This window comes from Phyllostomus discolor, chromosome X, assembly GCF_004126475.2.
Source record: "Phyllostomus discolor isolate MPI-MPIP mPhyDis1 chromosome X, mPhyDis1.pri.v3, whole genome shotgun sequence".
Taxonomy (NCBI): domain Eukaryota; kingdom Metazoa; phylum Chordata; class Mammalia; order Chiroptera; family Phyllostomidae; genus Phyllostomus; species Phyllostomus discolor.
This window is the reverse complement of record NC_050198.1, coordinates 88,842,228-88,855,772: the sequence shown is the minus strand read 5'-3', so window position 1 is coordinate 88,855,772 and position 13,545 is coordinate 88,842,228. Positions and strand designations below refer to the sequence as shown.

Below are 13,545 nucleotides of genomic sequence, written 5' to 3'. Positions count from 1 at the left end.
CACCAGTATTTTGAACTCTGCATCTGATAGATTGGCTATCTCTTCGTCGCTTAGTTGTATCTTTTCTGGAGCTTTGATCTGTTCTTTCATTTAGGCCATTTTTTGTGTGTGTTGCTGTGCTTGTTAAGTAATAAGGGGTGGAGCCTTAGGTATTCACCAGGGCAGGGCAGCCCACATCACAGCTTTGTGGCACTATACGTGGGGGAGGGATCTGAGAGGAAACAATGCCACTTGGTCAGCTCTTGGCCTGCTTTCAATCTCTTCCTCTTCTACTTACAAGCAACTTGGGCCTTTCTGGTGCTGATTCCAGGGAGGGGAGGTTACTTTGTGTATGTTTGAGGACCTTGTGGGTCTGTCCAACAAACTGTCTTGTGTGGCTTGGAGTTTCTCCTGCCACCTCAACCACCACAGGTTTTTTCAGTCAGAGGTTTTGAGGCTTTATTTCCCTGAACTGGAACCCTGGGTTGTGAGGTCTGTCTTGCTCTCTAGTTATTCTTCCTGGCTTATCCACACACAAATGGGGGACCACCTGCTCCCCCAGCTGCTGCCTCGCCTGCCCCAGTCTTCCAGCCACCGCCTTGCTACAAGTCCTGTCCCCCTGGATGCCTGTCTCCACCCCTCCTTCCAGTCTAGATGAATGTTTCTTCTTTAACTCCTTGGTTGTCAGATTTCCATATAGTTTGATTTTCTGTCAGTTCTGGTTGGTTTTTGTTTTTATGTTTGTTGTTGTCCTTCTTTTGGTTGTGCGAGGAGCCAAAGTGTGTCTTCCTATGCCTCCATCTTGACTGGAAGTGATTTCTAATATTAAAATGCCCTGTGATTAAAAAGATGCTTCAGGACTTATTGTAATAATACTTTTTAAAGTTGTAACATTAATTACATTTTAAAATTGATATTATTTTACATATTTCTAAAGTAGCATTTTTACTAGAAAACTTGTTTAGACTTGCACGCACGCTTTTAAAAAACTTACATGGGTTTTTTATCTTTGTTTATGCCAGAAAGACATGTACTGGATACTATTAAACACAATGGTATATATTAAATTGAAAGTAGGTTACTAGTTTCCTTTTTTAAGTACTAGTTTCAGCCTAATTGAAAATTTATCACTTATCTTTCTGATTATTAGTTTTGCTCTTCATTCATTTACTTTAAGGGGGAAAGCCTGGTATTTAGAGGTTTTAACTTGCATCTTCCATTTTTAAGTCTATAAGCTATTAAAATCTTTCCCTTACCAAAATCACCTCCTGAAAATTTTACTGCATTGAAAATACTTTTTTTTTTCTCACTTCATTTTTTTTTTAAATGAAGGAGAAACATCCCGTGCAATTGCTCAAATGCCTTGTTGGTGTTAAGTGCTTCTGTTTATTCACTTTAAGTCTTTGAGTAAATGGTGCTGTAATTGAATTTAGCCCTACTTCTTAAAACCAATCTGGGTTGTGATATGGGAAAGAGCCAATTTCAATCTTGAATGATGGGGCATTTGAAAAGGAGCTCCTCTCCACTCATGGTAAGATGTCTTACAGAACAGTTTAAAATAAACTGCATAGAAGATTGTATTCAGAAGAGTCATTCCACTTGGCGTGCAGCGATTTCAGTTCAATTCAGTGAGCATATACCAAGCACCTATTAAATGCCATTCAGTAGTCCAGACAACAAAGACTTTAGCAGATGCAATGAAGATCCAGATATGGCTTTTCTAGCCTTAATGAATTTAGGGTATAGCCAAAAACAGTTATGTATTCACTTAATTTAATATAGTAAAACTCATAAAAATAGCATGAGTAAAATGCTATGGGGATGTGGTAGAAGTTGTGATTTTTTTCTACCCAAGAGGAGCTTGAAAAGGCTTCAAAGAGTAGGTGATTTCTGAACTAAACCTTGAAGGATTAGAGACTGTCAGTGGTATTTCAGTCTGTGTCTGCAACATAGCGTGTGTGGCAGGGGCAGGACTGGATGGGGGTTAGAGATGAGAGTCAATGAATTGCGAGGGCAGATGGAGCTCATGGTCCTCTGTCCCTCAAATCAAACCTATTTCTCTCTTTTACTCTCTCCTATTTCAGTGACTGATGACAACACTCACCAGCTATGTTACCAGATGCTTGGAAGGCATCTTTAATCACCCCTCATGACAAATTCCTTACCATTCCTGCCATTTTTGCCTCCTAAATATCTCTGGAACATATTTTCATGTCTGCTGCTACCCCCCTCATCCAAGCCATCATCTTTTATTTAGATCAGAGTAGTAGCCTCCTAAATAGACTCCTTGCCTCCATTCTCATTCTCTTTCCTTTTCTTTTCCACAAAGCAGTGAGAATCTTTTCAAAACGCAATTCTCTTCATGTGACCTCTCCCTGCTTAGAAGCTTCAATTATTTTCCACTATTGGTGGGATAGAGAATGAATTCTAGCCCTGGCTGATGTGGCTTAGTGGATTGAGCTCTGGACTGCGAACCAAACAGTCCCTGGTTTGATTCCCAGTCAGGGCATATGACTGGGTTGCGGGCCAGGTCCCCAGTAGGGAGCACTTGAGAGGCAACCACACATGGATGTTTCTCTCCCTTCCCCTCTATCTATCTATCAATCAATCAATAAATAAACAAACAAATAAATAAATATTTTTTAAAAAGAATGAATTCTAGTGTAGTGAGTCAGCTTGGTCTGGCCCATCTCTCTTTCTAGCCCCATCTCACCTGACACTGTTTTGCTTCTGGCTTCCTTTATTTCCTTAACCTGTGCCACACTCCCTTCCACGGTAGGGACATTGTATACACTGTTTACTGTTTCTGGAAAGCAACCCCCCTTTCATCCGGTTAACTTCTGTTTATTCTTCAGATCTCAATGAATCATTTGTTTAGTGTTTGGTTTTCCCTTTAAGCCACCAGCTATGTGAGGTCAGGGAACTTCCTCCATTTGTTTAAAGCAGCATCTCTAGAGCCTGGCTGATAATAGCGCAGGGTCTGACAGAGTGGTGCTCAAAAAGTAGATGGTAAATGAATGGGTGTATTTCAGTAAAGGGGTTAATCCAAGCTGGGATGAAAACTCAGCCTGATCTAGAACTTTTTTCTTAAACTAACTGCTGTGTGGATTACTTTTGTTTTAATGAAAGTTAACATTCATCCTGCTCCCAGAATGTGTTTTGTCTGCATTCTGGCTGAATTTTTTGCAGCAGGTAAGTGCTACATATAAGTTATTAGCTTATTTTCATTTTAATTTCAATTTAATATCTTTACTTAGGTCACAGTAGACACACCAACTAGCCCAGTTACCAGTGGACTTCCACTTTTCTTTGTTATAACTGTTACAGCCATCAAGCAGGTAAATTTCTTATTTACAATTTTGCTTGCATTTTATTCCTGTCTGGTTTAAATTTCATTGTCAAAGGTCTTTTTTTTTTTCACATGTAATGTAGAGTGGGCATTGTCTCTGGATTTAACTTATATTTGGTTCCTGTTGAAAACCTGGTAAAATGATTGTAAAGTACATGCTTAATTTTCTTGCTCCTTTCCTCCTCAATATTTGTGTGTGGCAATGTAACTCAAAAGAGTAGATGGAAGGTATAGCTTAGTCAGGAAATGGGAGGCAAATTTTTAATATGCATTAATTTTTCATTGCAGTATGTCTGTCACAAAAATTTCTATTCTAGTGGGCTTTTTTGTTTGTTTGTTTGTTTGCCTATAGCAGAGAACTCGAGCATAAATACTTTTTTTTTGGTCTTTCTTGAGGATGCTGAAGGGGATGGTGGGTAGAGGAGACTTTTATTGTTTCTTGTCAAAGCTGACAACTGCCAGTTTGTAATGCTGATGTTATTAAGGGACTAAAGAGGCTAAAGGTATCCATTTGCCTGCGTGCAGCAAGAATGGTAAGGGTTTATTTTTAGATAGTAGCCCATGCCCAGAGTCACAGGTGAGCTAATGTTCAAAGACCTGGCTCCCCCATGGCTTCCAGGGGACGGGTTATATCCAGGAGAGATCATTAGTCATGGTGACTAAGGGCATCAGGGTTGTGACCTCTACTGAGTGGTCAGCACTAGGGTAGGGGTAGGTGATCGGCGCAGCTGGTCCAGGCGCAGTCATGGCATCACATGGTCTGGTTTCGCTGTGTTTCTGGGCCCAGAGCCGAAACACAGCTGAGGCCTAGATGTTATCCCTAGTTTGACAGAAACTGTCTCTGTGGTCAACAGACCTGATGCTTTGTTCCTGAGATTATCTGATGCCGATCAGAAACTCCTTGTCCTGAGGGCTTAATGCTTAAGGGAGTGGCTATGGGAGACAGAAGGATGCGGGTGGATCAGGGTGCTGGACGAGGCCAGTTTGAATCAAAAGGAAAGAAAGGAGAAAAGGTCATACTAAAGAAATGAAGTTCCTGTGTGGTTACAATGTCTTTGAAGTATTTTGAGCATTTTATATGAATAGTACCTTTTAGACAGTACTTACCAAAGTGCTTTTAACAATGTCTCAACGTACAAAATAAAGGTCTCCTTAACAGTATTGGGAACAAGATTTCCTTTTCCTCTTGTGGTTATCTGGTCTTCTACCTTGCCTAACAGAAACTACAAAAATATTTTATCGAGTTCTTGGTTGCTAAATGAAGACTTTTGGAATGTTCCTTCCCTTAGGCTGTTAGGATTATTTTCTATAATATCATAGAATTGCTACTTCACAAAACCGCCAGTATGATTTCAAAAGCTCTTACTGATTCATTTGATTCTCAGTACTAGTTCCTCTGAGGGCCTTTCTTTTCTCACTGAAGTGATAGCCTTGCATTGTCATAAAGAGTGACAGAATAGGAATGAATATAGAAATTGAGAAAAAAGAGGGGAAGTGATTAAAGGATTCTTTAAACAGTTATGTCTGAAAAGGTAGAGACATATTATAAAGAAAAAAAGGAAAGTGATGTAAAAACAAGAAGAGGAGGTTGTTCCAAAACAAATGAACATCCTCCTTCCTTGGTTCTTTTCCCTTAAATATACTTCAGACAAAAAGCCCAAAGAAAAATGAGCCATTAGACTGTTCCCTGATTACCTTTAATTCTAAAAAATGAACACCAATTTATATTTTTCTATCACTAAGTCAGTGTAGAAGTTTCACTGTTGATCTCTAAAACAAATTGTAGATTCTCTGCCAAAATAATCCTAGCTTGCCTTTTCTGTTCTGTCCCTGGGAGAATTTAGTTTCCTCAGAGATAACCATTCCAGTAGTCTACTACAGAAGAATACCGTATTTTGCCTTGTATAGTGTTTACCTTTATGCCCAAATTTTTGAGTGAAAAATAAGGATGTGGTAAAAATTATGATTATACATGTTTTTTTTAAAGATTTTATTTATTTATTTTAGACAGAGGGGAAGGGAGAAAGAGAAACATCAATGTGTGGTTCCTTCTCGCACACCCCCTACTGGGGACCTGACCTGGACTACAACCCAGGCATGTGCTCTGACTGGGAATTGAACCTTTGGTTCTCAGGCTGGTGCTCAATCCACTGGGCCACACCGGCCAGGGCATATACATGGGTATAGTGATTACATATCATGGGTATAATGATGGGCATAATAATCCTGTGTATAATGCATACAAAAACATGGGTTCACATTATGCACAGGAACACATTATACACAACAAAATATAATATTTGTTGTTAAGTCTGTAAGAAAATACCATCCAGAAAAAATTTTCTTCGAATTCAAAAGTGGAATCAATTCACATTACCTCGAATAAGAGTAAAATTATAAGAATGGATCATTGTCCTTCACAGTTGAAGAATATTAAGGCTCTAATGCTTATTTTCATTAATAGTTAAAATATAAAGTGAAGGAATCTTTTAATACAATAAAGGTATTTACTTAAGGCTTATTTTGAAAGCCTATCTTAGTTATTCTATAAAAATGTACAATGTTGTCTCTTTAGCATCATGAATTGAATTAAATACTGTAATTATAAATATCTGCTGGCAACTCGTTTAGGGGATTATAGAAATTAATAACTTAATTATGTGAGCTTGACATAGGTTTGTTTTTTTTTTTATCCTTCTAGGGATACGAGGATTGGCTGAGACACAGAGCTGACAATGAAGTCAACAAGAGAACTGTTTACATTATTGAAAATGCACAGCGAGTTAGAAAAGAGAGTGAAAAAATCAAGGTATTAATTTTTGTAGCCCATTCTTTCTTATTGTGGTGAAAACACACCTTTTAAAAATGAACGGTTAATTCAGTGGCATTTAGTACATTCTCAGTGCTGTACAACCATCAACACTGTCTCGTTCCAGAATGTTTTCATCACCCCCAAAGAAACCCCCATAAGCCATTAAGCGGCCATGCCACATTCCTCCCTCCCCCGGGCGCTGGCAACCACTAATCTTCTTTCCGTCTCTATGGATTTACCTATTTTAGATATTTTATATAAAAGAAATTGTACACTGAGTGGCCTTTTTTTGCTGCCTTCTCATTTAATTTGATGTTCCTGAGAGTCATTCATGCTGTAGCATGTATTAGTTCTTCATTAGTTTTTACAGCTGAATAACAGTACATTGGGTGGCTATACCACAGTTTGTTTATCCATTTACCAGTTCATGGAAATTTGGCTTTTTTCCATCTATTGGCTATTAGGAATATTGCTGTTATGAATATTTCATATACAAGTTTTTGTTTGAACACCTGTTTTCAATTCTTTTGGATGTTTATATATATATAAACATAGATATATATATATATATATATATATATCCTTTACTCCTAGATATATATATATCTAGGAGTAAAATTGCTAGGTGATAACAGTAATCCTATGATTAACTTTTTCATGAACTACAAACTGTGTTCCACAGCAGCTTACCATTTTATATTCTACCAGCAATGTATAAGAGTTCCAAAGTTGTTATTGTTTTTAATATCTCAGGTATTTTAGTTTTTATTCAAACTAATCAATGTTTATTATTACCTAAGATTCTTGTCAGTAAGATTTCAAACTTGCCTACATCAAATAATGCTTTTGTTGCCAAGTTTTATTTTAGTATTTTTATTTTTTAAATTATACTTTATTGATTATGCTATTACAGTTGTTCCAATTTCTTCCCATTTGCCCCCCTCCAGCCAGCACCCCCAACTCCCTTAAGCAATCCCCATTGTTCGTATAAGTTCTTTGGCTACTCCGCTTCCTATACTGTGCTTTATATCCCCATGGCTGTTCTGTAACTACCTACTTGTATTTCTTAATCCCCTCATCTCTTCACCCATTACCCCACAACCCCCTCCCATCTGGCAACCATCAAAATGTTCTCTGTATCCATGCTTCTGACTCTGTTCTTCTTGTTTGCTTAGTTTGTTTTTTAGATTCAGTTGTTGATAGAGATGTATTTATTGTCATTCTATTATTTATAGTTTTCATGGTCTTTTTCTTAAATAAGCCCCTTTAACATTTCATATAATAATGGTTTAGTGATGATGAACTCCTTTAGTTTTTTCTTGTCTGGGAAGCTCTTTATCTGCCCTTCAATTCTAAATGATATCTTTGCTGGGTAGAGCAATCTTGGCTGTAGGCCCCTGCTTTTCATGACTTGGAATATTTCTTGCCAGGCCCTTCTAGCCTGCAATGTTTCTTTTGGGAAATCAGCTGACGGTCTTATGGAAACTCTCCTGTAGGTAACTAACTGCCTTTCTCTTATAGCTTTTAAGATTCTCTCTTTATCTTTAACTTTTGCATTTTAATTAGGATTTCTCATGGAGTGGACCTCTTTGCATCCATCTTGTTTGGGACTCTCTTGCTTCCTGGACTTGCATATCTATGCCCTTCCCCATATTAGGGAAATTTTCATTCACTATTTTTTCAAATAGATTTCCAATTTCTTGTTCTTTCTATTCTCCTCCTGGCACCTTATGAGAATGTTGGACCACTTGAAGTTGTCCCAGAGGCCGCTTGCATCATCCTCATTTTGGGGGGATTCTTTATTTCTTCTTATTGTTCTGATTGGTTGTTTCTTGCTCCCTTATGTTCCAAATCATTGATTTCGTTCTTGGCTTCATCCACTCTACTGTTATTTTCCTGTAAATTGTTCTTTATTTCAATTAGTGTATCCTGCATTTCTGACTAGATCTATTCTGTTGAGGTCCTCGCTGAGTTCCTCGAACATCCTAATAACCAGTATTTTGAAGTCTGCATCTGATTAGATTGCTTATTTCCATTGTGTCTAGCTCTTTTTCTGGAGTTTTCTTCTGTTCTTTCATTTGGGCCATGTTTCTTTATCTCATTTTAGCAGCCTCCCTGTGTTTGTTTCTATGTGTTAGGTACAGCTGCTATGGCTCCCTGTCTTGGTAATGTGGCCTAATGTAGTAGGTGTCCTGTAGCATCCGGTGGCACAGCCTCCCCTAGCACCCAAGCTGGGTACTCGGGGTGTGCCCTCTCTGTGGGCTGAGTACACCCTCCTCTTGTAGTGGAGCCATGATTGCTGTTGGCAGGTCAATGGAAGGGGTTTACCCAGGTCAGTCAGCTGCAAAGACTGGATATGACCACTGACCACCAACGTCCACCCTCATAGAGGATCAGCAGTGCAGGGGCAGAATGGTGGTGCTCCAGTGTGGTCTGTAGCTGTTCCCTGGGTGCACAGTCTCTGTGGTTTCCCAGGTGGTGCAGGCCAGGGTCCTCCTAAACCTGTGTTTTGCCTGGGGCCGCCCTGCCTGATCTCTAAACCAATCTGAGATGGCCGCTCCTTGTGCTGGGCTTGGAGATTCCCAAGCAAAGCCAAGCTGTGAATCTAGGCTGATTGCTGCTAGTGCTGGCCCTGAGGCTCACTGAGGCTGGCTGTTGCTTGTTTGAGAGAGTTTAGGAAGTTGTAAAGCGTGAGCCAAGACTGGCCATTCATATGGAAAAGCAGCATTTTTGTACCCACTAGACACTAATTCCCCCTGCCTCCAGCCCTTCATAAAGACCTTTCTATTTTCTGTTTTTATGACTGATTACTTTAGAGAGACACTTTCTATAAGTGGGATCATACAGTATTTGTCCTTTTGTGACTGGCTTATTTTACTTAGCAAAAAGGTCTTCAGGCTGTATCCACAGGGTAGCATATGATAGGAGTTCCTTCTTTTTAAGGCTACATAATTTTTTATTGTATGCAAATAGCACATTTCCCTTATCCATTCATTTATCTGTATACATTTGGGTTGCTTTCACCTCTTGGCTATGTGAATAATGCTGTGACAAATACACACGTATAAGTAACTTTTCAAGATCCTGCTTTGACAAGATATGGAAGCAACCTGAGTGCCCATCAGTAGACGAGTGGATAAGAAAGTTGTGGTACACAGTAAGGTATTACCTTACACCTGTCAGAATGGCCATCATCAATAAGTTAGCAAACAACAAGTGCTGGTGAGGATGTGGAGAAAAGGAAGCTCTCCTGCAGTCTTGGTGGGAATGTGGATTGGTGCATCCACTATGAAAAACAGTATAAACTTCCCTTGAGGAATTGAAAATGGAGTTGCCTTATGACTCAGTGATCCCACTTCTGGGTATGTATCCAAAGAAACTCAAAACACTAATTCAAAAGAATATATGCACTCCTGTGTTCATTGCAGCATTATTTTCAATAGCTAGGATTCAGAAGCAAGCTAAATGTCCATCAGTAGACCAGTAGATAAAAAACAACAGTAGTACATAAATATAATGGAGTACTACTTGGCCATAGAAAAGAACAAAATCTTACCTTTTGCAACAGCAGGGATGGACCTAGAGGATATTATACTCAGTACAAAAAGTCAGGAAAGACAAATACCTATGATTTCACATATATATGGAATCTGAAGAACAATATAAGTGAACAAACAATATTGAAACAGACTCATAGACAAAGAGAATGTACTGCTGGTTACCAGAGAGGAGGGAGACTGGGGGACTGGATAAAAGAGGTGGTGGAATTAAGAAGCACAAATTGATATTTAAAAAATAGTCACAGGGATGTAAAGTACAGCATAGGGAATATAGTCATTAATATTGTGCCCTGGCTGGCGTAGCTCAGTGGATTGAGCACGGGCTGCGAACCAAAGTGTTGCAGGTTCGATTCTCAGTCAGGGCACATGCCTGGGTTGCAGGCCACAGCCCCCAGCAACCGCACGTTGATGTTTCTCCCTCTCTCTCTCTCTCTTTCTCCCTCCCTTCCCTCTCTAAAAATAAATAAATAAATCTTTTAAAAAATATATTGTAATAACTACCTGGTGCCAGGTGTGTACTGGAAATATTGGTGGAACATTTTATAAAGTGACAATATATGATTGTCTAACCACTATGCTGTACACCTGAAACTAATACAAAGTAATACTGAAAATAAACTAAATGAAAATTTTTAAATAAATATTTTTTTTAAAAAATATCCTGCTCTAAGTTAGGTTAGATATTTACCCAGAAGTAGAATTTTTGGATTATATGGTAATTCTATTTTTAATTTTTTGAGGAGCTTCCATATAATTTTCCATAATAGATGCACAATTGTATGTTTGCACCTAGAGTGTACAGGGTTTCAACTTCTCGACATCATCTCCAACAATTATTCTTTTCTTTTTTGATAGTGACCATTCTGATGGGTGTTGGATGATATCTCATTTTGGATTTGATTTGCATTTCCCTAATGATTAGTGATGTTGAGCGTCTTTTTTCATGTACTTATTGGCCTTTCATATGTCTTTGGAGAAGTTTCTATTCAAGCCCTTGGCCCATTTTTTAAAAGATTTTATTCCGTTTTTACAGAGGGGATAGGGAGAGAAAGAGGGAGAAAAACATCAATGTGTGGTTGCCTCTTGTGCGCCCCCTACTGGGGACCTGGCCCACAACCCAGGCATGTGCCCTGACTGGGAATCAAACCAGCGACCCTTTGATTTGTAAGCCAGCACTCATCCACTGAGCCACACCAGCCAGGGCCATTTGCCCATTGTTAATCAGGCTGCTTGTTGTTGACTTATAGAGAAGCTCCTTATGTATTCTGACTATTAACCCTTTATCAGACAGATGACTTGCAACTATGTTCTCCTGTTTCATAGATTGTCTTTTTAATTTGTTGATAGTGTTCTTTGGTAAGAGGTTTTTAAGTTTGATATATTTACATTTCTAACATTGATGTTTTCCTGTGGTTTTGATGTTATATCCAAGAAATCATCATTAAATCCAATATTTTGAATCTATTCCCTCATGTTCTTCTAGGAGTCTGATAGATTTAGATCTTACATTTAGTTCTTTATCTTATTTTTGGTTAATTTTTGTATATGGTGTAAGGTAGTAGTCCAATTTCATTTTTTTCCATGGTGATATCCAGTTTTTCCAGCAATATTTGTTCGAGAGAGACTGTCCTTTGCCCATTGCATAATCTTGACACCCTTGCTGAAAATCATTTGGCCATATATTCAAGGGTTTTTTCAGGTGTTTGTTCATTGGCCTATATATCTGTCTTGACGCCATACCACCCATCTTAATTACTGCTCTTAATAGTATGTTTTGAAATTTGGGAGTGTGAGTCAACCAAGTTTTATTTTTTAAGATTGTTTTGGCTATTTGGGGATGGGGGGGCAGTCCCTTGAAATTTCATATGAATTTCAGGAAATTTTTTTCTATTTCTGCAAAAAAAAATGCTGTGGAACTAATGCCATTCCTACGAAAATTCGTAGGAATTTTCATTTTCATAGAAATTCCATTGCAGATTGCTTTGAATATTATAGGCATTTTTATATTAAGTTTTTTCATACACAAGCATAAAATATCTTTCCATGTATGTATGTTATGTTTGATTTCTTTTAGCAGTGCTTTGTAGCTTTCCATGTACAAGTCTTGACCTATTTTGGTTAAGTTTATTCCTAAGTGTTCTGTTCCTTTTGATGGTATTGTAAATGGGTTTTCTTAATTTTCTTTAGGGATTGGTCATTGTTAGTATATAGAAATGTGATTGATATTTGAGTGCTGATTTGATATCCTGCAACTTTGCTGAATTTGTTTACTAATTCTAAATTTCTTTGTGGACTCTAAAGGGTTTTTAACCTATAATATGATATCATTTGCAAACCAGGATATTTTTACTTCTTTTCCAATTTGTATTATATGCCTTTTATTTATTTTTGTTATTTTTGTAATTGCTCTTACTAGAATTTCCAGTACAATGTTAAATAGTAGTGCCGGGAGTAGACATCCTAGCTTCATTCCTGATCTTAGAGGAAAGAAAAGTTTTGGGAGAAAAAGTATTTCCCCATTGAGTATATTAGTTGTATGCTTTCATATATGGCTTTTACTATGTTGGGGATATTTCCTTCTCTTCCTAGGTTATTATCATGAAAAGGGTGTTGAATTGTACCAATTGCTTTTTCGCTTTTTCTGCATCAGTTGAGATGATTGTGTAGGTTTTCTCCATTTGTGTGTGTGTGTGTGTGTATGTGTGTGTGTGCATGGTCTGTCCAGAAGGTATCCAGCATGTAATGTGAAAATAGAGACATTTATTGAAGAAAATACAAGATACAAGAAACATTGTACATAGGACAGTATCACTTCAGTCCCCTTCAAAATAGGCACCTAGGAACCTCACACAGTTGTCCCAGTCACCATCAGCTGCCCTGTCATATTTTCCTGAATCTCATTGACAGTCTGAAATCTCCTCCCTTTCAATGGTGAATTTAGTTTTGAGAAAAGCCAGAATTCACAGGGTACCAAATCTGAGCTGTAGGGGAGCTGAGTCACCTGTGTGATTTGATCTTTTGCCAAAAAATTCTGCATGAGATGTGATGTGCGAGCAGGCACATTGTTGTGATGAAGCTGCTGATCACCAGTTGCCCATAGCTGTGGCCTTTTGAATCATTTGAATAGTTTCCATGGAGGAATGTTCAATCTTAATGCAAAATTTGATGCAGATTCGTTGCTGTACTTGCTTAGATATTTTGAATGTGACAGCTGCTCAGTACACATGGTCATTCAACATTTACCTCCTCCACTGACCAGTACAGTGAAGTCATCATTGTTTACACATGCGCATTCCAGTCCACTCTCCTTGGCTGCCAGGTTACATCAGTGTCGCACAAACCATTCTCGTTATGTTAACAATGGCTGGACTTTTTCCAGACAGACCTCATCATGTATCTGAATCCGAGGGATAAATCCAATTTGGTCATGGCATAATGATCATTTTAATATACTGTTGAATTTGATTGGACAGTATTTTGTTTAGGACATTTGCTTCAAAATTTATTAAGGATATTCGTCTGTAGTTGTATTTCCTTGTGTGCTTTTCTGGTAATGGTATTAGGGTATCATAGAATGAGTGTAGTAATATTCCCTCTTCTTCCATTCTTTAGAAGAGTTTTAGAAGGATTGGTGTCATTTCTTCTTTTAATGCTAGGTATAATTCTCCAATGAAATCATCTGGGTCTGACCTTTTTTGAGGGGGAGGTTTTTGCTTCTTGCTTTTATCTCCTCACTAGTATTGGATCTGTTCAGATACTTTATTTCTTCATGATTCAGTTTTGGTGGGCTCTGTATTTCCAGGCGTTTTTCTGTTTCTTCTATGTTAGCCTGTTTGTCTTGTCAG

The 13,545-nt window shown here is 38.2% G+C and overlaps 1 protein-coding gene across 9 annotated transcripts in view; it reads left to right on the top strand.

The window, feature by feature from the left end:
- Positions 1 to 13,545, top strand: part of ATP11C (ATPase phospholipid transporting 11C) — a 183,902-nt gene that overhangs the window by 88,979 nt on the left and 81,378 nt on the right. For all 9 annotated transcript variants that reach the window (XM_036016256.1, XM_036016255.1, XM_036016252.1 and 6 more), the window contains 2 exons: positions 3,237 to 3,317; positions 6,030 to 6,137. In XM_036016256.1, the coding sequence (XP_035872149.1) occupies positions 3,237 to 3,317; positions 6,030 to 6,137 (189 nt within the window). The remainder of the gene's footprint in view (positions 1 to 3,236; positions 3,318 to 6,029; positions 6,138 to 13,545) is intronic.